The 24,642-nt window shown below is 37.7% G+C and overlaps 1 protein-coding gene across 2 annotated transcripts in view; it reads left to right on the plus strand.

The window, feature by feature from the left end:
- pou6f2 (POU class 6 homeobox 2) overlaps positions 1-23,478 on the plus strand; it is a 92,070-nt gene extending 68,592 nt beyond the window's left edge. Inside the window, exons 7-10 of one of the 2 annotated variants that reach the window (XM_032552255.1) lie at positions 6,869-7,078; positions 9,913-10,066; positions 13,663-13,831; positions 19,675-23,478. In XM_032552255.1, the coding sequence (XP_032408146.1) occupies positions 6,869-7,078; positions 9,913-10,066; positions 13,663-13,831; positions 19,675-20,074 (933 nt within the window). In that variant the 3' untranslated portion in view covers positions 20,075-23,478. Of the gene's footprint in view, positions 1-6,868; positions 7,079-9,912; positions 10,067-13,662; positions 13,832-19,566 lie in introns of both variants that reach the window. The other variant, XM_032552254.1, reaches the window with a different exon arrangement.
- Positions 23,479-24,642: the final 1,164 nt, after the last annotated feature.

A 24,642-nucleotide genomic window follows, 5' to 3' on the forward strand; every position in this document is an offset into this window, starting at 1 on the left:
TCCTTCCTTTGTGTTAGAATGTCACATAAAATCCCAATAAAATATATTAAAGTCTGTTTTTGTAACGTGAAAAAGTTCAGTTTTACAAGGCAATGTAAATACTTCTTAAATAAAAAAGTTAAAGCACCAAAAATATCTTGTTATATATTTTATTGCCGTCCAGCTCAACACAAACCATCCATATTGTATTCCTGGTCTTTTCTCATTGATTTCTCGCGGTGAGTCTCTGTGCTGCCTTGAAGCTGTTTGTCCACAGTCCGGCTGCCACCTCTCCATATATTAAGCATTTTGGGAATAAACAAACCCTTCCCTCTCTTAACCGCATGCGCCTGTCAGAGTAAAACGCTGACCTTGTCATATTTAAGGGTGGCTGCAAAATTGTTCCATCAGTAGCCAGAGGCTTGAACGATGATGCTTGTCATTGTTCGGCTCTATCTAATGAATCATCTTATCTCAGGTGCGCAGTGCTCACATTAAAGCGGGACTGTGTGGACATTGTGCCCTTTTATGCCACTTTCTGTTATTTATAATAACCGCTGCTTTATTGTGTTACACTTGCACTGTCCTCATCATGTCGACTTTGCAAAAACAAAACGACACTAATCCAGCTTGAGACATTTTAGAGTGATAAAATACATGTAAACTGATTGTTTTTGAATCAGACCTTTCAGGGGTGCGTTCACTGGTTTGACCTCGTAGGGAAGTATTGTCCGAGAAGGAGAGCTTGATCCTAAACATGGCTAATGAGACAGTATGGACTTCTCTGGCTCACAAGGTGCCTGGAGCGCTGGGAACAGATCACTGAGGATATGGACTTGACTGCATGCTCTGTGCTTTTGTAGCGTCTTGGTGGCTGACACTTCCTGACATAATCAGGTCACAGAGATGGTCAAAGCCCTGGGGTACAGCCTTTGCTCCCCACCTCATTATTCCACTGTATTATTCAGACCGAGGACTCTGAAATATCCACTCCTCTATCAGAAGGTCCTGTCCCTCCCTTCCCCTGAATGGAGGATACTATACACAACTCACGTAAGACAAATTAAGGTTTGTACCTTATTTCAGGGTCTTTTTCTATTCATTCAAGGTGTAGTTTGATTACAATTCAGGGGGCCATCTCTCTCATCCTTGCGCTCCACGTGTAAACAATCACTTTTCCTTGAATCTGAGCCATGGTGTGTCGTCTTTGTTCACTTAATTTCCTCTACTGTGCTGTCAAAAGGCCTTTTCATAAGCAAGAGCTTTGAGAACCTTGAAAAGTGTCAAGACTGATGGGCCTTTGGAGTTCAGTTTTTAAACCTTAATTATATTGGCTCGAGTTTTTTTTTTTTTTTTTATTCTCCAAGGAAAATCAATGAGGCTCTTTTATCCTCACAGCCTCTACAGCAGTGATTAAGACTGCGGATAAAAGCCACAATTATTAAGTCACTCTCACTCTAAAGATACTTTTTTCTTTTTTACAAATCACAATTTTTTTTCTTCTTTGCAATGTAAAATCTTTCTTTTCCTTCAGGTTTTGCATGCAATTAATTCTGTATTTGCAACAGAGATACTGAAGGCCTATTTCCTCTCTAAACTGAACAAAATCAGGTGAAACAACCTTACCCCTGCATGTCTCAGCTTTGTGCATGAATATCTCCTCTTATTTGTTCTCTGCGGCCTGTAGCCTGTAGGTTTGGGGCAGATAATTCTGCCAATGTTGAAAGCAACACACTCACAGGTTGACTCGTACAACAGGTGAAGTTAAACTCCAACACAAGGCGATCTGGAGCCTCCAGCCTTTAGATGAACAGATGTTGACCTTTTTTATTCTGCTGCAAACATCAATCTGCAGGTTGTTTACAAGTTATTTGATTATTGTTTTCATCCAAGGAAACTCTCACTCTCTATTGGTGAGACTTTGTGAACATTAACTTACAAGTCTCCAGACAGACATTTAATTGAAGTTATTTCTAAGCCAGGGGTGTCCAACGTGTGGTCATTTGTGGTCCTTGGTCTGTTTTCGTGTTCCCCAACTGCAATTCAAAAATGAAATAAATTTGGAAAGCTAATTTTCTTACGTTGGAAATGTTTCAGTATAACACAAAATATTCGCTCCATCCATCCATCCATCCATTCATCCATCTATCATCCATCAATTCATCCACCAATCTATCTGTCCATTCATCCATCCATCCATCCATCCACCCATTCAACAATGCTCCAGCCATTTATCTATCCATTCATCCATCAACTCATCCATCCATCAATCTGTCCACCTGTCCTCCATCCATCCATCAATTCATTCATTCATTCATTCATTCATTCATTCATTCATTCATTCATCTATTCATCAGTCTTTCCATTCACCTTTCTATCTATCTGTCCATCCATGGATCCAGCTATTCATTTATCCATTCATCCAGTCATCCATCCATCTGTCCATCTATCTATTCATCCATCTATCCTCTGGAAGTTTTTGATATTATTTTTGCAGATGAAACTCTGATCACTACAGAAGTATCGTCTATAAATTCAAAATAAATTTCTGTCTTTCACTGTACTGGCTTTTTTGTATAAAAGCCATTTCACATTGGCAAACAATGTGAAATGGAAATTTGAAAAAGTATATCAAATTATGAGAATTTGACCACACTGTCGTAATTAAAATGCTCACCATGGCCATGTTCTGAATAAAACAAGTGCAGCTCAAGTTCTCAGGGGTTTTTTTATTTTAAAAGAAATAATTCACATTTTAGATTTTTAACCTTCTAAAATTACTAAAAGAATCAGGAAGCATACTCTCTTCAAGGCATCCCTGCGAGGCAGCTGTTATATTTTTTAATTTGCTCAGAATTTGAGAGCAGACTTAAGCTTAAAATTGCAGTGAGAACTTGTGTGTTGACTTTCCAAACATTTTTCCCCTCTTGGGTCCCAATTCACCGCATGAACAGTGGAGGAGAGAAAATGGGCAGAGATATTGCCTGGCGACCATGGCTAAAGACACAGATTGCCCCGGCTGGAGAGATGAGATGACATTTCTCTGGAAACAAGAGCAGCATAATCTTAATGAGTTCTGCTGGATGGAGAGAGGCACGTCTCTCACACATGCCATCCTATGAACCGGAGCTGAGGCTAACACAGGAAGTGAAAAAACAGGCAAAAACATGGTAGATAAGTAAAGAGATTTACTTAGCAAAGATTGAGCGAGAGGCCCTGGAGGCTGCTTATTTATGAAATAGATGTGTGAGGAAATTGCTGCATCAGAAACCCACAATCAGGTATTTGGAGATGGAAATTACTCCATGCCTTAATCAAATTCCCTGAAGAGAGTTTCCTGCTGGTTGTCAAAGTGTACTACAGATTTAGAATAAGAACATGTAAAAGAGAGAAACGGCCTCTTAACATAATATCGCTTGGTGGTGGTATTCATCCTACCCCTGGTGCTGCCCTTTCCCCTGTCCCTTTGCACTTTCTTCAGGTGGGGGTTAAAAAATCCTTTCAATTCTTTTTTGTATAAAAATAATCTGATCATCTCAACGGCTATCAGTCCTGCAGCTCTTAGCAAACATTATATTTTATGCTTGTCAAGGAGAGTAGAAATCTCAAATGTACTATAATCACTAATGAATCTAACATATTTATGATTATCTGTGAGAAAACAAAAGGGCATCTTGATCCTCAGATATACTTGAAGTGAATATTTTGACAAAACAAAGTTTATATCATTTAATAGATTATTTTTGGCAGCATAAGACATGAGACATTACAGTGTTTTTAAATGTCACAAAATATCATTTTAAACAGTACAATTGTGCTTTTTTGCTTAAAATTAAAAGTTCTACCAATGTTCAAACCGTTGATTTCTTTTACATTTTAGTAATTAAATTTTTTACTTAGCGAAAACTTGCTTTGAAGTAGAAGGCTTTTGTATGTTCATATTTTCAAAATTTACTAAAGATTTTAACCAATTTGGTGGATTTGTTGGAGAACTGCATTAAAACTCAAGCCACAAGTGCAAGTTTTTAACATCTGTAGCCAACATTTGATGTAAGGTGGTTGTGTTACAAACCAGTGGTGTTTCTTTATAAATGAGAAAGAGAGTAATAAAACATAAAACTCTATATAAAAACTTATAGCCAAAAATTTGCTTTCGCTATGCAGAGATAGTTTTCTCCAAATTTGTTCAAGTTTAAATAGGATTTGTATTTAAATCTTATCTCCATATGAACAATTTCACACATGTTGTTCTACAAATTACACCCCACTCTGCCTACTGAAAAAGGTCTAAATAACTTTTCATTTCTATATTGTGAATATAGCAAAACTTTAGCCACATTCATGTTTTAGGGTGCTTAGAGCTTCTTTAACATCAACCTCTACAAATGATGCTTCCTGTATGCTTAATTTATTGATTTTATTAAATTTAAGTTAACAAGATCATGTCTTGTGCATAATCAATACATGTGCATGTAATGTTGTTTATTGTCTGAATGAAATTCTCTCCATAAAATGTTTTAATGGGATAAAATTCAAGTTTTCATCATGATGAAAGGATTGTATATTTAACGAGGTTTGGCTCAATATCTGTGATTTAAATTTTATGTCTGTGTTTGAACATGTAAAGCTGTGTCGCCCTTTCCTTTATCTTTCCTCCATCCAGGATTCATATGGGTATTTAATGTCTTCTCGCTGCTTGTGTTTTGAAAAGTCAAACTTAAATTGTTAAAGTCTCAGTCAATAAAGCTGATTCTGATTCTGAAGTATTCATAGATTTAAATGTATCTTTTAATTTTACCAGCAATTACCAGTATTAACATTTCTGATAGATGTGGTTGTGATAGAGAACTTATTGAGGAAACTAAAAATCAGGTGACTACAAGGAGTTCATTAGGATAAATTGTCAAAATATAAGACACATCCAAAAAGCTAGTCTGCAATTAAAAGAAGATTTAGGTAAATCTAAATATGGCAGGTATATTAATAATCTTGGCTTATCTGTGTGTTTGGGATTTATGATGTTTGAAAAACCCCTAAAATTCTCAGTATTGTCTTTATTGGTATTTTTGCTACTCTTCTCCACTATTTATCCAGTAAAGGTGTGTCAAGGATCAATAAGTTTAATGATACAAATCTCATTTTATGTGACTGGCATCCTAAAGAAGCATATGACAAATGGGAATGTTTTTCAAGAGCACTGCTTGTGTTGGTGGGGTTACTGTGACACACAGTTTCAGCCATACAGTTATTATAATAGTGCCACAAAATATCGTGAGAAACATTTCATATGGCGCACCACTAGTTTCAAAATTAAGTGAAAAGTAAACCATTATGTAAGAAAGTCATCATTTTTTTAAAAATTCACAAAAACATCAAATTTAATTCACAAATGTCTTTAAAAGTCTTAACTTGCAGAAACAATGAGGTGAAGACCGCCTTCCTAACAAACTCTGACAGGTCCCTCCTCTTAGAAATCCAGCCTAACTGGAGCAGGGTGACGCCGCCATAAAACATCTGTGTGGATATTCAGATGTAGGGGCCTCGGCACGTTTGGGACGAGCACAGAGCTGTCAGGTTCCCGCTCCTTTATTATGCTTATAGAACAACCACTTAGGCCAATGATGATGAATAATTGAGCGGAACAAGTTCTGTGCCACGGTGGCAAGCAAAGTGGGATCAGTGGGACTCGGGAGACACGGGCGTCAGGCGGGGCAATAAAATATGCTAAGTGGCAGGAGCGCATTACAGGGAGTTTGTAAAGCCGGAGCAGAAAGAGGGAGAGAGAGAGATAAATTATCTGTTCCCTAATGCGAAGCAACATAAGCAAATGAGCCGTGGCAGGGATGAATTACACATCATCGGCCCACCTTTCTTGCACAGATCCCTCCCTATTATGTCAAAGACACGAGAAGAGGAGGAGGGCCATATTCTGTGTGCAGGCAGAGAGCCTTGAACTGAAAGAGAACAAGTCCAAGACTTAGCAATTTTTTAGCACAAGCAGCTTTCGCCTTGTTTCCAAACAACAGAATTTAAAACGACGGCGCCTCGTCCGTGTGGAGCAGCTCTCTGGCGTAATGAGGCGTGGTGGAGGAGCACTGCCAGCAGGGGGGCCCGCGTGACGGCCGCTGCCCAGAACCAGTCCCCAGATGACATTAACCTTCATCATAGTGAAGAGGCGCTAAGTCCCCCCTAAAGCGCCACTCCCGGCTACACTCTGGCAGCTCTGAGAGCTAAAACGTTGCAGTGACACTCTTCCACCCCCTTTGATCTGCCCTTCCTGATTACAGCCACTGAAGAGAGGAGAGGAGAGCGTCGGGTGGGGAGGGGGCTGAAGTACCCCTGGGACCCTGAGAGTTGGATTAGAGACACAAGGTCCTGTCTCTCTCTTCTTCTTCTCTCCCTCTTATTGTTTCTTTGCACTTGTTCCTGGGCGAAATCGGGGTCTGTGTTTCTCAGCAGCCTCACTCCAGAAACAGACAAAAACACTTCAACACACACGCACTCTCAAACACACACATCCTTGCTGATGTCAGCCTGGAGATGGATAATACAGTCAGTGGTGTGCACCATCACACACACAGGTATTCAGCGCTGACCTTTGCGGTGCGCTCCCAGCAGTCTGCTTTGGCTTCACTTGCTCCAGCCTGTAAAACCACATCAGTGACAGATGATCAGCGGACACTTCTGCATCTTTCTCTCTCAAAGTCCCACCGCTCTGAACCAATGTGCTCTGATTAGCCTCATTAAATGCTCTAAATGTCCAACTCATTTCTGATTTTAAAAAAAATTCATTTTCTTTGATACCTCCAGTAGCGTTTAGCCTCTCTGATCTTTCTGTTTTTTTAAAACCATCCAGCTGATTTTGTCTCCGCTATGCCCCCCTTTGTAGATAATTGGAACAATCCCACTGATGCCCAACTCTGCAGGGCCCTCCAGCCAATCAGGGGGTGGCAACCCAGCACTGCAGGTACAGCCAATTACGCCTCAGCTTCTGACCAACGCTCAAGGCCAGATCATCGCCACGGTGATCGGCAATCAGATCCTGCCTGTCATCAACACCCAGGGAATCACGCTGTCACCAATCAAGCCCGGACAGCAGGTAACATACACACTCCTGTAGGAACACGCTAACACACACGTGAAAGCGGCTCGCCTGCAGAGCAGCCGGTTACGCTCCTAAACTCCCAAAACTGATCAAGGGCTGGCTTTAAAACTGTGGAATGAGCAACACCTAGTGGAGTTTTTTGTTTATTCATGATTCTGGCCTGAATTTAAAAGCGCTGTTTCTTGCAAAAACATTCATTAATTCATTTCATACACTGCAAAAACACAAAACCTTACAAAGTATTATTTTGTGTAGTTTCAACTTCAAGCATCTTAGTACACTTGAAATAAGACTAAACTAACTTCCATGTAACTTTTTAGAAAGTTAAAAGAGCTTGTTTTAAGTCAATAATTCCTTAATATTGATGAAAAATTCTTAGTCATTAGTGACATATTCTGCCAGTGGAACTAATACTTCTTCATCAATATTAAGGAATTACAAACAAGCTCCTAAATCTTGCTGAAAAGTTAGTTTTGTCTTATTTAAAATGTACTAAGATATTTACACTAGAAAATATCCTACCATAGTTCTCAGTCATTTTGTTCATGACATATTGTGCATAGATTAGCATTTTGTCCACAATCAGTAGATGATAGAAATTCTCCTTTTGTTGTGCCATCAATACATTTTTTGGTAATTGTTTCAAGTTTATTTAAAAAAAAACCTGGAGATTACATAATAATTAACTTTTACATGTAAATTTTAATTGCGCAAAAAAAACAACCTCTTCATAAAGGAGAAAATGAGATAAACAGTTGTTTGCAATTTGTTGTTCAATAATTCTGACTTTAAGTTGATAAGTATGTTGAATAGCACCAAAAATAGAGTTGTATGCAGTTGAGCTACTCTAAGCTACACAGGCTAATCATGTGGCGATAAAAATTAGGCTGTGTCCTAAGCCACTGTAACAAACAAATCAACTACATAGTTTTCGCAGACCCATGTGTTGTGTTTGGGTAAATAAATTGTTTTGTTATTCAAGTTATGGCTCACTGATCACTTTAATCTATTCCAACTTTTTCCCCAAATCCTGTTTTTCCATTTTGATTTTATTTTACAATGTAATCAGTATTTTTTCCACCTTAAAAATTGTCTAAACAACTAGTTGATATGTATAATTTCAACAACTAAATAGATCGTGGTGTCACTAAAATAAAGCTGAGCAGAACGTTTCTCATCAAACAGGGAGACAGGAAGCTGTAAAACTTTGAAAATAAAAATAACAACAACAAATTAAAAGAAGTCCACAATATTTTTGCAGCGGATTCCTTCAGCAACATTGTAAAATTGGAGGGGAAGTCAAACTGTAACCGCAAATTTGATTTTTATTTGGAGAGATTTTGAAAACAGCATATCAGAATTATGCGATACTTGGCAAGTTTTGTGGTTTTAATGTGAAAAACTGTGAAAATAACCATTTTGCAGGGAATTGTATTCCCTGCTTACACACTTATTTGCATCATTTCACCTATAAAATGTTTTTTTGTGAAAAAGAAGAGTGCTTGCCTTTTTCAACTTGTGTCTGTGCATATTTGTCAGTAAAATATTTGTGGAGTCTCATTGAAACTTATAAAACTCTGCAGACTTCCTCCCCCCCCCCAAAAAAAACTAAAGGGTAAAAGCACTTTTCATCACCTCAGTTAAAGCTCCAACCTTCCTGCCTATGTTTTCCATCTCTCTTCTCCCTCAGAAATACTTTAAAGCCTCCTGGTTTGTCCTCTTTGACCCAAACAACTATTTTTTTTACTGTTTACTACTGTTTTATGCAGGCTGCATGAAGAACTTGCAGTTTTGTGTTTTTGAAGACCTTTCCCTCCCAACTTTTCAATCTATATGCTGCATAAGATGCACACCCGCTGATGCATGGATGCTAGAAATGTTATTGACTTGATAATGAAGATGTCAGAGCAGAATTACAGGGTAAAGGTTCACATTGAAGGCCTCTGCAGTGCAGAATGGATGAACTCTTTCTGAAGATGGACACCTAATTGTGACACCCGAAACGGCAGATCATACTCTTGAATGAATTAATGCATTTGTAATAATGTTTATGCTCGTGTCTGCACTTCAAAGCCTGCGTGTACACATTGTTCCACAGGCATAATTTACGGTTGTCAGAGCCTACAGTCTAGAATATTTCCAGTGAAGCTAGATAATTCTCCGAGCCTGTCAACAGTCCTGACAGTGTGTGCATCGCTGCTGACACCCCTCCACCACCACCACCACCATCCAAACAAACACATGCCACAGAGAAAATAATTAATGGCAAAAGAGGAGAAGAGAAACCAGCCCAGTTTATGGTTTAGACAGGTTTTTTTTTTTTGCTTCTAAAGTAAAGACATGCCGTCTTGATCTTGTAAAAGCAACTCAAATGTGCATAAAACATGAAAATACATCAGTTTTTCCCATCAGTGCACATAGCTGGCATTTCATGAATTATGTTTCATACGTGGATTGCTGCGTTCAGATGTTTTCTACCCACATTCAGGCTCCTGTTACAGGCGTCACCACAAGCCTGATGAGAAAAAAAACAAGATTAATTGTCAAGTGCTTCTTTTCCTATTTCTTTAACTGGGTTTTCTCTGTAGAGAAAAGTGATTAAAAATCACAACACAGATAGAAATACTCAGCAATAACCCAGTGGAACTACATTCATCATCATCATTATCAAATACAGGGAAGCGCTCATTATATTCAGCATCTAAGTGGCTAATTTAGCACCTTAATGGCATTATTATTGCAAATTGTTTGTATGATGATAGTTAATAGGAGTAATGTTTATCTGCACCACAAGCTGCCGACACATTGTGTTGTGTTTGTGTGTCCAGCTGCCTCAGGCTCAGCAGGGTCAGACGGGCCCTGTGTCGTCTCAAGCCAACCTGCTCCACATGCCCCACAGACAGAGTCCTCTGCACCAGGCCTCTTCCTCCTCCTCCACCTCTTCATCTTCCTCGGCTCTCAGCGTGGGGCAGCTGGTCAGCAGTAAGTGTCCAACGCAACTCACAGAGAAACAAGAATGTCTTTAACACCAGCTCGCCATAGTTACATCAGTACTTTAAACTAAATGTTTGTCGCAAAATATATTTGTACTGTAACCATGAGTAAGTTTTATCTGAATTTTAGGTGTCAAAACAACAACAAAAAATAGATTGCTGGCAGTGAAACTTTGACAAATAAACATCTGAAAAGTGTGGAGTGCATTTTTAGTTAGTCCTCAGGGTCAGTACTCAAGCTTATTGATAGATTGGATAGGAAGCGTTTGTGAACATCAGTTTTTAAATCTCAACCTTGACTGTATTAAGGTTTTGACTTAATACATGGGAAGAAGTGCTTTTTTATCAACTAAGTTTAAATGTTTAAGTTGTTTTTTTTAAGCCTTCTGTTGCTCAGTTATGTAAACACAATTTTTAATGCCTCGCTACCCTACTTGACCAGTAGATGGCAGTAATAGCTATTTGCTGTTCCTTTAAAACTACTTTGTACCTTAAATTTTACAATGTTTATTTTTCTTCACCCAGTTTGCTTTTCTTGAAAACTACCTGGATGAAAATAATATTTTCAGATTGAATACATTTATTTTAAATGATCTAACCTAAATTTTCACGAATGCTGTGATTGCTACCAATACGTTCAGATGCAGACGAGACTTAAGAATTTGTTGCTCTGACATAAGGAATATCTTAAAGTAAGAGCTCATTTATTACTGATAAGGTGATTTATTTGTCATTTTCCAGCATTGTGAAATATGAAAAATAATAATTCAATCCACTTTTAAGGGAGCGAGATGGTCACCCAAATCTAAAAAGACTGTATTTAAAACAAAACATAACAATAATGTAAAATAGTAATGATAATGTTTGTGACTCTGGTCAACCCTCAAAATCCTTGAAGGTGATCTAACTTTATAGACGCTCTGTGCGGACAGCTTTTGAATGATTGTTTTATTTCTTCCTGTTGACTGTCATTTCTGTGGTTTATTAAACTATCCAAAGTGCCGTTTGTTATGTACGATGAACATAAGTTTCATTTTCCTGATGCGTTGGCTTTTGGCAGGGGCTTATAAATCACTGGGGCTCAGCCTGTCAGCAGGCAGCTACTGCCTTTAAAAACTCGGTTTTATTCAGATAAATGGTATTTGTCAGAGTCGATTCTCCTAAACTCCATGTAAACTAATTTCAAAGGCCGCCATAGTTCCACTGAATTTGATTTTAAAAAAAACAAGTCGCCATTGATCAACTTGTTGTGGACATTGTGTTTAGTTTATGTTTACTGGAGCCCTGGAAAACATCTTATAAACCATTTTGGTCTGCACAAATCTTTACCAGCCAGTTTTTCTTTTTCAGTAAACAGGATTAATGCTTTACGCTGAATATGAGCCGCATCACTTCCTCTCAATGTCATTTACAGCAAACATGTTCAAAGTAAAATCCTCTGACTGTCAGAGTTGGAGAAAATGAAATGTGTACTTTCTACAGACAACATTCCTGAAATGAATTGAAAAGCAAAGAATGTATGTTAACAGGAAGAACTAAATCATAAACAAGATGCAGGGAATATTGTCTTTTTTTTTTATCCTTGGCTCATTTTTTTCTTGAGAAAGTCACCTGATGATTCCTTATGTGATCAACTAACACTATTACCTGTTTTACAGTATATCCAGTTTTAACTTATCCACAGATTTCTCTTTTCTGCATGAAGAAAGGCTGAAACTGAAGCACATTTTAACCAGGATTTATTTTGGTTTTGCTGAATACAGATTTAGCAATTTGAACGTGAGCTTCACCAGTGCGAGTTCTGTTTATTCATCACTTTTTTTTAACATTGTCTTTATTTTTTCTGAATTCATGAGATAATTTTTACTTTGGAGGTAACTATTTCTCAGTTATACCAATAAGCTTAGTTTCACATGCTAATATCAGCTGTAACTGGCCTCTTGAACACCCACCAAAGCAAAAACTTTTCAATGTTGAATTATCTAAAATTATTCAGGGAATCAAGTCCAGATCCTAAATACTGTCATTCTTGATCTGCTTATAACATACAAAGGTTATAAACTATCCAGAGAAGTTTAGGATATTTTTTAAAATTTGGTATCTGCATCCCAAATGAAAATTAACTTTAAATGCCTGTTGTAGCACCGTCAACAAGACCATGCAATTATGTTTTAATGGTAAAACTGGACTGAACTATTATGCTTTTCCAATCATTTTGATCACTCAAAGTGCTTTTGGTGGTTTCAGTTGTGTGTGTTATTTCATTTCAATTTTATTTATTGTTTTTTGTGGATTATGTCGGAAATTTAAAATATCTTCCTGAGAGGGTGAACTTCCATTATTATGCCATTATCAAAATATTTGGAAATGGTCTCACTATAAAAATATTTATTGCAATAATTATGAGGACAATTTATCATTGAGCAGAATTTGTTATTGTGACAGGTCTACACCGACGAATCTCATGGCTTATTTTGTAAAATTGCCTCTATGCTGTTTTGGGGTTTCTTTTTTGTAAGATTAACTTAAAAACCTTTTTTAGACTATTGTACGAAGCCTTAATCAAAGATTTATCACTGCAGTATAAATGAACTTGGTTCAAATCCTTAAGTCGTGTTTGAGCCGTGACCTAATATCTGACGAATAATGTGGATCCAGAGGCTGGACCACTGGAGAACGGCTTCCATTAGTCTTTCAATCTACTAAGTAAATAGCCTCCACTGGGAATGATGAAGAAATGCTCATCACAGTGGAGATGATGGGGCCCGAAGAAGCCGTGAGTGCTCCGAGTCTGCAGTCGCCCCTCATCCTCGTGGCGTTCACACGTCTGAAGCTGCATCGCATATGCTGCATGTCACTTATGAGGCACAACGAGATGGCAGCCTCATAGATTTTTGCTTAAATACGCTTGGAGGAGTCCTTTAATAATTCATTGATAATGACCAGGATGAATTATTCAGAAGCACAAACTTTGCTTTGGTAAGCAGGATGCCAGGGCACCTGACATTGATGTACAATGTGAAATCACTTTTTATTAGCAGGGAAATTATTTAAAAATGCTTCAGTGAAAGTTTACAGACCTGCATTTATTTCTTTGGTGTATTTTTTGTGTTTGTGTTTGAGCTGCTTTGAACCATTTTAACTTCAGGTCATGCTGAAGTAATAACATCTTTACACTCTTTAATGTGAATCTGAGAGAGTTGACTTTAGAATAAACATGTATTTGTAGAGGTCTGTAGTTTAGCACATTCTTTCTATTGAGAAAAAATAACAACTGTCGTGTGTTTATGTCCATATGCTCTGCTATACTGTAACATACAAGATTTACACTTTAAAGCCAAAGCTATGAAAGCCTGTATTCACACCTCACATGAATCCACTCTTCAAAACATCTCTCAGATGTGTGAGTTTTACAGCAAAGAAAAATAACAAGTTCTGACCCAGAGCAGGACTATTTTTTAAGGTTGTGTAGAGACCATCATGATCGCACACGGCGGCGCGTTCGCCTCATTCACTCTGGAAAATAAGATAAGCGATGGAGGAGCACAGGGCTAATAAAATGAGACGCGTGTGTTTGTGTTGCAGACCCGCAGACTGCCCCCAGTGAGGTGGATGGGGTCAACCTGGAGGAGATCCGCGAGTTCGCCAAAGCATTCAAAATCCGCCGGCTGTCTCTGGGCCTGACGCAGACCCAGGTGGGCCAGGCGCTCAGCGCGGCCGAGGGGCCGGCGTACAGCCAGTCCGCCATCTGCAGGTAAGAGCAAATGCAAAAAAAAAGACAAAAAAATGAACAAGAAAGCTTTGGTTTTATTTCTAATTCTTCTGTCCTGATTCTGTCAAACGATGCAGTGCAGCGTCAGTGAGCTGTCAGGTGCGCTCGCCTCTTTAATCTGTCTTCTAACAGACATTATTAAGATATTAAACACATAATTGACCAACATGGCTCTCCTCACCGTTCCTGCTCTCTGTTCCCTCTCACCCACTGACAGGCTGGTGTTACTTATGCAAAATACATACACAAGTATTACCAGAAGCACTTAAAGCATTTAATAATTACTAAGGCACATCGCTGTTTCCTCTGGCTGAACATGAGGGAGCTTGACGGCAACGATCTGTTAATAAGATTCTCATATTTTACTGCCGCTGTGAGTACAGTTTAGCCATAAACGGGGCATTATGTATTCATGAGGCAATCATAAAATCTGTGTTTCATTCGTCCTGTTTTTCTGCTTCACTAACGTTTTGCATGAAGAAGCCAAATAAGCCACATCTGACTGTCAGGTCGGAATAATTGGGCCACATGGCTTCAAAAAATTTCAGATCTAAATAGAAAAGTAATTTTCCTTACAGTGCAGAAAGAATGCTTTAATATTTATACTTAAAGTTACCAGTGAAAGCATGTGCAACGTGTCTTTTCCAGCAGTAATTCTGATTCCCTATCTCTTTTTAATGCGCTTTGCTGATAACCTGTAATGTTTAGGTGACGCTGCGCTGTCACGCACCTTTAAAACTTTCATCACATCAACATCAAACAGCCGATAAAAAGTGAAATAGTGCATCAGGCCCAGACTAATGTTTAAAGTCAAGAAGGAAAAAAAACATAAAATATTTACAGACAGACATAATTCAAATATTTATAACATACATTAAAATCCATTAGCTTCAAAAATAAACACTGTTACGCATGTTTCTAGGAGTTTTTTTTATTGTTTTTTTTTTGTTTTTGTTGTTTGTATGACATTAGACATGACATTCTGATGTTTTAAGAAGAACCAGGGGAACTTCACATGCTTTAGTTTAGTTAACATCAACATAGACATGAAGTTTGAGGAGAGGCACTGTAGCTCTGGGGCTCTGGCTCTGAACCCAGACAGCCGACACACACTGACAGATGCTTCCATCTTGTCTGTTTTCATTGCTCAACATGTTTCCAGGCTCTTTATTAGTTTTTCTAAACAGGCGCTTTTGCTCAACTAAAGGCTGACTGAAATTTGGTTTGATTCTACAGAAATGTATGACATTTAATGCAACTTAAAGAATAATTATTTTGCACCTTCAGGTTCAGATTTAGAAACATCAACTATGGTATCCAGTTTCATATTAAGAATTTGTTGATTTCAACTAAGTAGATTGCTCCAGGAATCCTTAAAACCATAGAAATTATTTGTTGGTAAATAACTTTTTTGTGATACTTTTGCAGATTATACTCATTACAGTCCAAACTCAGGATAAACTTTATTGTCCCCAAGGGGAAAATTTGGAAAATGGAAAGAAAAGTACAAATACAACCGACAGAAATATGAAAATAACAACATTCATGATATAAACATAGGCTACTACAGTCTGTATCTGGGCCTAGCAAGTCAGGTCAGCAAGGAACATTGTAGCCTTTCTTGTGACTGGTTCCTTAGAGCTTGGGAAAAACTTATTCTTTAGTTTAGCTGCACATCTTCACTGCGCCGTTCAGTCTGGGTTTCTCTTCAGGGCGAAGGTCTTCAACCAACAGAGAAAAGAAAACATTAAAATCGACTCAACAAAACAACAACATTAAAACTTTTCAATTTCCAATAAAAATACGGTGAGCCTTAGCACAGAGTGCAACTGTATTTGCTGTAAAGGTCAAGCTGTTGTCAATAATTGTACCAAAGTGTTTGTAATGTACAACCTCTAAAGCCGGTCCATGGATGAAAACTAGAGGGCATGGTGGAGGATTCTTCCTAAAATCAACTGAAAATTTCTTAGTTTTTCTGACGTTGGTCTGCAGAAATGAGCGTTCAAACCAATTATACGTTTACAAGCACTTATTATGGACATAAATGTGATGATGCTTCTACTGAGAAGTCAAATATCCAAACTAAATTCTGCCAGGACTACAAACAGTGTATGAGCTTCCTGTGGCATGTTTAATCAAATATTAGCAGGTGTGGGTGTAATATATTTGAGACTATATGGAGAAATTAAAGTCACACTAGTTTATCTTACTTAAAAATATTTATAGGATTGTTTTCCACCAAGAAAAAAAGCTTCTAATAAATCATCAAAAGCCCAAATTATTGCCCAATTATGCCCAAATCACGGCATGTGTGACAAGAACTTTCAGGAATGCAATTAAATAAAAGGTTTGCCTTTCACCTAAAATATGAGAAAGACAAAAATGAAGTGGTTGGTTGATGCATTTGAGGCTTTGTATTACCCAGCAGGCGATTTTAAGTAGTTTATATCCATAGTTTCTTGTTATTGTTAACAGTTAAACTTAGGTGACTGTAGAATGTAGTTTCTGACTCTATGATGAGACTTCCTCCAGATTTAGTTTATCTAAACCTTCACAAATGAGAGCTGAATCTGAGTTAATGATGTGCACTGATGATTAAAATAGTTTAAACATGTTATGGGAAAGGAAAAGTTAAAAAATCTAAACTTACATTTCTGAAATACTGAATCTTAGATATTTTTGTTTGATTTTTAATGTACAGTAAATAACTTAGTAGACTTGAATTAAGACAAAACTACTTTATAAGAACTTTTTCAAGTAGATGCGGGAGCTTGTTTTAAGTTAATAATTCCTTAATATTACTGAAAAAGTACTTGTTCCACTGGCAGATTATTTCACTTAAAAAATCGGAAAAATGTCTCGTACATTTTAATCAATATTAAGTAATTATTGACTTAAAACAAGCTCCTAGATTTAGCTGAAAAAGTACTTTTAAAATAATTTTGTCTTAATTCAAGTGCAGTACGATATTTACAACTAGATCAAAAACACTTGGTAAGATTTGCAGTGAAAAACAGATAAATACCAGCATCTCTTCAAGGCTGCCTTAAAATATTTCACAGCTGAAAAATTGCACTAAATTATATAACTAAATTCTAATTATTGCACAAACAACAGGAAAATCTACATATTTAGTTCAGTATTGAAGTCAGTTAGCATTCAGGTAGCTTCATGCTGTTGTTTTAAACACCAGATGCAGTAATTTTAGTGTTTCATGACCAAACACTCCTTAGAAACCTTTGGACTGAAATAGGCCCGGCTCCTGACACCCCGCCCGTCCTGATGCACTAGAGGGGGGAGTGTGCACCCCAGCTGAGCAGCTCTCAACTCATTTTAGTATCTGCGGTTCCTGTTGATCCATGAAATGTCCTGTCTCCAGTGACTCTTCATATTTACTAATGTATTCCCTCAGTATGGAGCCTTCCTCTTTCCAGTGTTTAGGACGGGAGGATGGGGTTATAAATAATACCGCCTGTCGACGACGAGGAATGCACCGACGAGGTGTAGGAAAAGAGGAAGTTCATGCATGCATGGGCATCTCGCCCTCAGCTCACCTCACCATTAAAAAAGGCTTTTTTAGTTTGTTTGTTCCTCGGAGAGCCCAGCTTCTGCTGTTTCTGGAAGAGACACTTTATGGAAAGCATTTCTAAATTCTGGAGGAGGAGTTACTTTATAAGAACAAAACTATACTTTTATCAACTGACGTTCATTGATGAGTCAGATTGTTTATCAGATTGTTTATTGTGACAAAACTACAAAGACAGTCTGGCTGGGATTGTTAATTTGGTTATTTTCTTCCTCTCTTGGTTCCAGGAGAGCACCAACGCTTTTCAGTTTAATTGAAAATATATTTGAATGCAGTAGTTGTGTGCTTTCCAGCAGTGTAGCTGCACTAGTTCATGTGCAGTGGACCTATTCCCAGACTTTTCTGTGGAACGTAACTTTAAATTATTAGCAGAAAGTTTGCCTATTTGTGGATTTTGTTTTTCCTTGAACGTATATTTCTGCAAGATAGAAAGTAGATTGTGTAAAAAAAAAAAAAAAAAAAAACGTCAGCTTAGATCAAATTCTGCCCCAAAATCCATCCATCCTTCCTTCAGAACCAAGTTCTGAAGATTTTAGCAAAGTATTAGCTGAAAAAATCTATTCGCTCAGAAATCACACTCTTGGCATATTTACTAAATACAAAACAGGTACGTTTTTATCATCCTCTCCATAATGAGGGATAATACACAGTAAAGGTATGTTCTTCCAACTAATTACAAAAGAAGCATTGCAGTTATGAGAGCAATCTTTTCAAGGAAAAACACTGAAAAATGCACCTGACAGTCGCTGAGCCACCTTATTACATTCATTGATTTGCTCCACAAGCAGTCTGTGAATGTGCTCTTAGTAAATATAACATGAGAAATTGACAGCACGTTAATCCATGTTTTGATTAAAAATGTATTTTTGTAAATTAATGATGATGTCACATCTAAGTGCATGTTTTGGTTCTAATCTGGGGATCAGAATGGATGTGTTTGTAGTAATTCCTGCTTTGTTTTGCTGTTGATTTCTGAGAACGGTCTTAAAAAACTATTACATTTTTGGCATGCTTTTTGTGCATTAGCTGCATCTGCTTTTTAGCCATCTGCAGTATCTCCTTGTTCCACTATTGCCAGTTTGGGACAGAGAAGCTGCACATCTGTAGCCAGACAGTTAAAGACAGTTGCAGCACTTTGCGCCTCCAGCTGCTGCAGCCGAGGTTTTTCTGGGTGCAGCAGGACACGGATGGACACAGAGATGTTTGTCCCACAGGGTTCCTACGCAGTCTGCAATTTAAAGTCAGGATAAGTGTGGAAAAATAAAATTGAGAATGGAAAAATACGAGACGTTTTTTCTTAACGAATTGCTTAAAAGTTTTCGTACAACCATCCATCCTTCAGTGTATCGTCTTTTCCTCTGTTCAACCATCCAAAATCATTTATTTATCCAACTGTCCATCCATTTGTTCATCTGTTTATCAGTCTGTCTGTCCATCAATCTATCAATCCATTGGTCCATCTGTTGGTTCACTCAGCCGTCCATTGCTCAAACCATCCATCCATCCATCTGTTGGTACATTCATCCATTCATCCATTGGTCTATCCATTCATCCATTGTTCCATCCATTGGTCAAACAGTCCATCATTCATTCTTTCATCCATCCACTAGTTCATACTTTTTCTATTCATCTGTCCATCCATTGATCCATCCGTCTATCCATCCACCCATCCATCCATCCATCCATTGTTCAAACTCCCCAATTATCCATTCTTCCATCCATCCATTATTTCATAGATTGGTCCATTCATCTGTCCATTCATTGGTCAATCCATCCATTTATCAAACTGACTAATCATTCATTCTTTCATCCGTTCTCTAGTTCATACATTAGTCCATGCATCCATCTTTTCCTTAATGCATCTGTCCACTTGTTTCCCAGAATGTGTTATCCATCCCTCCTTCAAGTTTGTGGGGTTTTTTTCAGGCTTATATTCTAATAATGGGCTAAAAATGTCTTTGATCTCTTTAGTTGTTCAGTCTGGAAAGCAATATAATTTCTATCTGAGATGTGTAGGAACCCTGGTTTGAGTCCCTGTGGCATTCTGGTTGAGGAGACTAAAAGGCAGGCGACTTATCCCTTGTTCTGGCAGGGCACCTGAGTAAGATTCTTTTTTCTCAATTCTCCCCAGACACACCATCCTGAGAAGCCACTTTTTCCTACCACAGGAAGCCCAAGAGAACACTATAGGTAGCAGTCTGACAGGCAAACTGAACCCTGGCCTTTTATATCCTGCCAGGTTTGAGAAGTTGGACATCACCCCTAAAAGCGCCCAGAAGATTAAGCCTGTTCTGGAGCGCTGGATGGCCGAGGCTGAAGCCCGCCACCGATCCGGCATGCAGAACCTGACTGAGTTTATTGGGAGCGAGCCCTCGAAAAAACGCAAGCGGCGGACCTCTTTCACCCCGCAGGCGCTGGAGATCCTCAACAGCCACTTTGAGAAGAACACGCACCCCTCCGGACAGGAAATGACGGAGATAGCCGAGAAGCTGAACTATGACAGGGAGGTGGTGCGTGTGTGGTTCTGCAACAAGAGGCAAGCCCTGAAAAACACAATAAAGCGCTTGAAACAGCCCGACCTCGGCATGGCCGCGCCAATGGACCCGCTCACCGACTCTCTAGAGGAGCTCCCCAAGTGAACGAGCGAAAACGCGGCAGCCGTTAGAAACGAAGGCAAAGAAAAATAAAGCGGACGAGGACTGAAAAATGTTGCCGAGTCACCGGGACCGAGGAAAACTTTGTGTTGTCAGTGTGATCACCACAGTTCTGTAAATGACCTCTGCGAAAACCAAAAACATAAAAAAGAGATTAATATGTGAGAATTATGTAAAAAAAAAAAAAAAAAAAAGAAGAAGGAAAAGTTAAAAATTACGGTATGCTGTTTTAAAGAGTTTTAGATCCAGAACAGTCTCCCTAATTCTGGTTCAACACGAGGAGGGATTTAGTAAAGAGAAACCAAATCCAAACACTATCTACCAAAGTCTGTTGCATCTAACTGCTAAGAATAATTTTGTAATGTAAATGTGCTCTAAATTTTTACATTTGTACTGGCAAAATCTAAGCTATATGTGTGAGTGTGAGTACACATTTTATCTTCTGTCTCTTACTTTTTCCTTCATTGTTTGAATGTAAATATTTAAAAAAAGAAGAAAAAAAACGTCTTCAGATTGAATCAATGATAAAGTTTTGGGACTAAAAAATGAACCTTTGCTGTTGCATTATAATGTTGTTTGCCTCCAGTTGTGTTTCATCTATAAATATTTTCAGCCACAGTGTAACTTTGTACAACTTTTACAGGTATTTATTGATAACTGGATGAAGGGGAGGAAGCGGAGGACTTTTAAAACGACGGTGGCGATAATGACGAGGGGTTTCGGTGTCGAGTCATACTGCAGCTTTGTTTCTGTTGCCAAAGCCTGAAAGCCAAAGAACACACAAACTTCAGCTCAAGGACTGGGGGAGATCTTTTCCTTTTTATTTCTTTATAATCTCTTGGCTTTCTGCCTCCTTTTTCTAAAGTGTTTTAATCTGTGTTGGAAAAAAAATTCATGTCAAACAGCCTCAACTGTGTCTTCTGTAATTTCTCATCTCCACAACTTGTAAAAAAAAAAAATGTTTCTTTTAGGCAGGTTTGCCTCTGCATGCTTTAACCGGACCACAGATTTCATCTCCAACACATTAATCTGTGTTTTTCCTGAAAATGAACATGATGAGCCTTTTTAATTTGCCCTAATGCTTTCTAAATGTGCATGGTTGAAGCGTAATCACCGAGCTCATTCTTTCTTGTGTTTTTTTTTACTTGAGTATCTCACAAAACCTGTTCTTTTGTACAAAGAATGGCTTTTTGCTTCTTTCATATTTTGGATTCCTTTCAGCTGAGCAAAGGTCGCTTCTGTTAAATGAAGCTTTATTTCTGTTTCTTACACCTTTTTTATTTAAACTATCCTGAGGAGGTAATCTTCCTACTACGATTTATTTTTCATTTAGTGATTCCTGAAATTATTTGAATCCCTGACTCTTTCATTCAGTTTTTCTGTTGTGCGGTGCAACGCCTCGCAAAAGTCTTACTTCTCCTTTAGAGTTTTATTCATTTTGTCACCCAGAGCATCATTTTGAAGCGGAATGGAAGTTATGCTTGATTTATTTTTACAATAAACATCTGAAAAGTGTGGCATGCACATATTTACAAGTCCCAGATTTTTAAAAAAGTTGGTAGAACTGCCATTTCTCTGCCGTTACAGCCACAATTCTTTTTGAGTACATCTCTACCAGCGTTACATTACCTACAGACTGCATTTTTTCCCTTTTCTTCATTGCAAAACAACTGAAGTGCATTTGTGAAAATTAACTATCAAGTTTTGCCAGAAACCTGATTGCATCCATGTCACGGTCAAGACTCTCTAACCATTTTCAAAATACAAACGGTTTAAAATACAAAAATGTCGCAATTTAAAACCTAGAATTTCAGATCTTTGGTTTTATCAAACACGTAAAAACTAAATAAAACCATTGTTATGAGAGGAAGCTATAACATGAAAGCCTTTACTATTCCTTTTATAAATCAAAGCTCTTCTTAGCTCTATGACAGAGCTGGCAACTAGTTTTCATTTTGCATGAAAGCCAAAAAGTTAAACTTGAACCTGATGTGTGCAAAGACGGATTTTCTAGTATTTACATTTAAGCAAAAAAAAACTATTTTTACCGTCATTTTCCTTCCACTTCACAATCATGACTTGCTTTGAGATGGTCTACAACATAAAATACTTTGAAGTATGAGGTTGGTGAGGAGGCAAAATGAGAAAAAAGTTGGAGCAGTATTAATAGTTTCTGCAAGACGCTGTATTTTCTTGTCAGAAATATCACTCTTTCAGCCAAAGTCTCAATCCGTCACTCCCTTCGGATGTTTTTGCCCTCACAGGAACAGAAAAGAGGAGAATGTTGAGGATAAGTGTCACATGTCAGAGCGAGTGAACTTAATTTGAAGTGAGGCGAAATTTGATGCGATTTATTCAGAATCAAGTGTCGGCTTGACGCACATCCTTCCACGTCCAGGTCGGTTATCTCTGCATTTTTTCTTCTTTTTTTTCCCCCCCCCCTCGATCCCGGTCTGAAGAATTGCTGCATCCTGTAAATGTCATAGAAAAACGGTTTGTTTTAAAAAGGCATCCGTTTACCTCCACAGATTTGTTCTGCTGCTTTCATTGTAAACAAACAATTTCAGGCAGAAGCCGGGCCGAGAAAAACTGCGAGGAGAAAAGTACACACGTGGATCAGCGCCGAGGCTTAAAAAAAAAACACACACACACACAAAAAAAACAGCTGCAACCAAAACCAAGAGAAATTTTAAAGAAGACACAGAAAGGAGTTATGCCTTCACCCAACTTTTTATCGCTGGACCAAAGCTCTATAGTTATGCACATTGTACAGAGACTAGATTCAAGATGTTGACAATCTTTAAAAACACGAGCAGCAGGAACACAGAAGTTCATCCGAGGTTTTCCTCAGTACTGCAAATCAGAGAAATGCCATTCTGGCAAGCAGCTGTTCTGCACTGTGTCCATGTTCACTGTTACAGCAGAGGAAAAGGCTTCTTCATCCTTCCTTTGATGCATCGCTCTGTGTTATATGCATTTCCTATTGGGCCACATTTGTTTTACAGCTCGTCGACATGCGTAGAAGAAGAAAAAATATCGACGGCAGCGTTGGTTTTTATTTAATTAGAGATTTCTTTTGTTTCTCGCCTACAAAACAAACACAGAAGCAACTTTTGTTAGCAGACAAAGAACTAGAAACCAAAGCTGAAGCATCTCTGGATGTTGGTTTTCTTTTCTTTGTGTTTTTTTTTGTGTTTTTTTTAACAGACTGAAAACTGTAATTAATCTTTGGAGCAATATCTGTTTTGGTCGGTTTAAGCAGCACTTTGTGTATTTCTTACAAAACAAAAGAGGAAAAAGATTATTTAAAAAAACAAAAACAAGGAAGCTTCGAGTCTGTCACATTGATTTGTACCATAATTAGTAATAAACAATTGTTTGACATGAAATATGAGTTTCTTCTTTTTTGGGGGGGCTGTGTTCCTGTTCAATTTGATTTTCCTTTTAGGCTATAAAATACATAAATTCCTGATTATTAACAGTTTTATTGTGAGAGCTCAAATATTGACATTTTTTGCACAACTTGCAAGAAAATAAATACAAATTGGTACTGCATATCCTCCTGTTGACAACTAAAATAACTATTTTCTGAGTAATAGTTGTGGAGCTCTGACTTTGCACTAATAGACAAAAAGATGAATGTGATTGCAATTTTTTTTTTTTTTGCAAATTTTTTATTTTTTTTATGACAAAAATGACCACAAAATCTGTCCAAATTTTAAATCCATTTCACACATCCTCATCAGATGAGTCCTGTTTAGTTTTTCATAATACAATAAAATACATATTAAAGTCATACATTAATAACTCTTATATCTAAAGACAATAAGATATATGACACAGGCCTTTTTTTAAAAAAATAAACATTAGCTGATTTTTTTAAGCACATATTTTCTATTATTCTATGTATTTAAGAAAAAATCTCTATGCCTGATTAAAAAAGCAGAGAACATGAAAAAAGTGGCCATATGTACAGAGAAAATTTATATTTATGCATTTTTACTGCCACTGATTGGGTTTTTTATTTCTAGTTTAAAAATCAGTTTGTCTGAGTGAAAAAAGCAACAAGAGTGCAGGAGGACGAGAATCTACAAAAATTTGTTTTTTAATGACAGATAAATTTGATCACCATTCTAGAGTTAATAAGTGGGATATCAGTACCGGCTGGCTTTCCCACACATGATGCCACACAGTATGAAGTGTTACCTTTTAGATTTACCTAATCAAAATTTGTTCTCTCTGGAAGGAAAGAAAACAATACACGATTTGCAAATTTCTGAAAAGTGTGGCACGTTTTATTTACACAGCCTTCTTTATTGTAAACCCAATGAATGAAATCCAGTCTAATGGGTTGCTTTCAAATGTCACTTGATTGGAAAATTTCAGTGTGAGACCCAATTAAAAAAAAACTATTATATTACATCAGAGAACCAGGAAGGAGAGCCATAGTAACTCTGGGGGAGCTGTAGTGATCCACTGCTCAGGTGGAAGAATCTCAAGTCAAAGTTTATTTTTACAGCACATTTAAAGCAACAGGAACTGCACACAGGATA

Source organism: Xiphophorus hellerii, chromosome 21, assembly GCF_003331165.1.
Source record: "Xiphophorus hellerii strain 12219 chromosome 21, Xiphophorus_hellerii-4.1, whole genome shotgun sequence".
Taxonomy (NCBI): domain Eukaryota; kingdom Metazoa; phylum Chordata; class Actinopteri; order Cyprinodontiformes; family Poeciliidae; genus Xiphophorus; species Xiphophorus hellerii.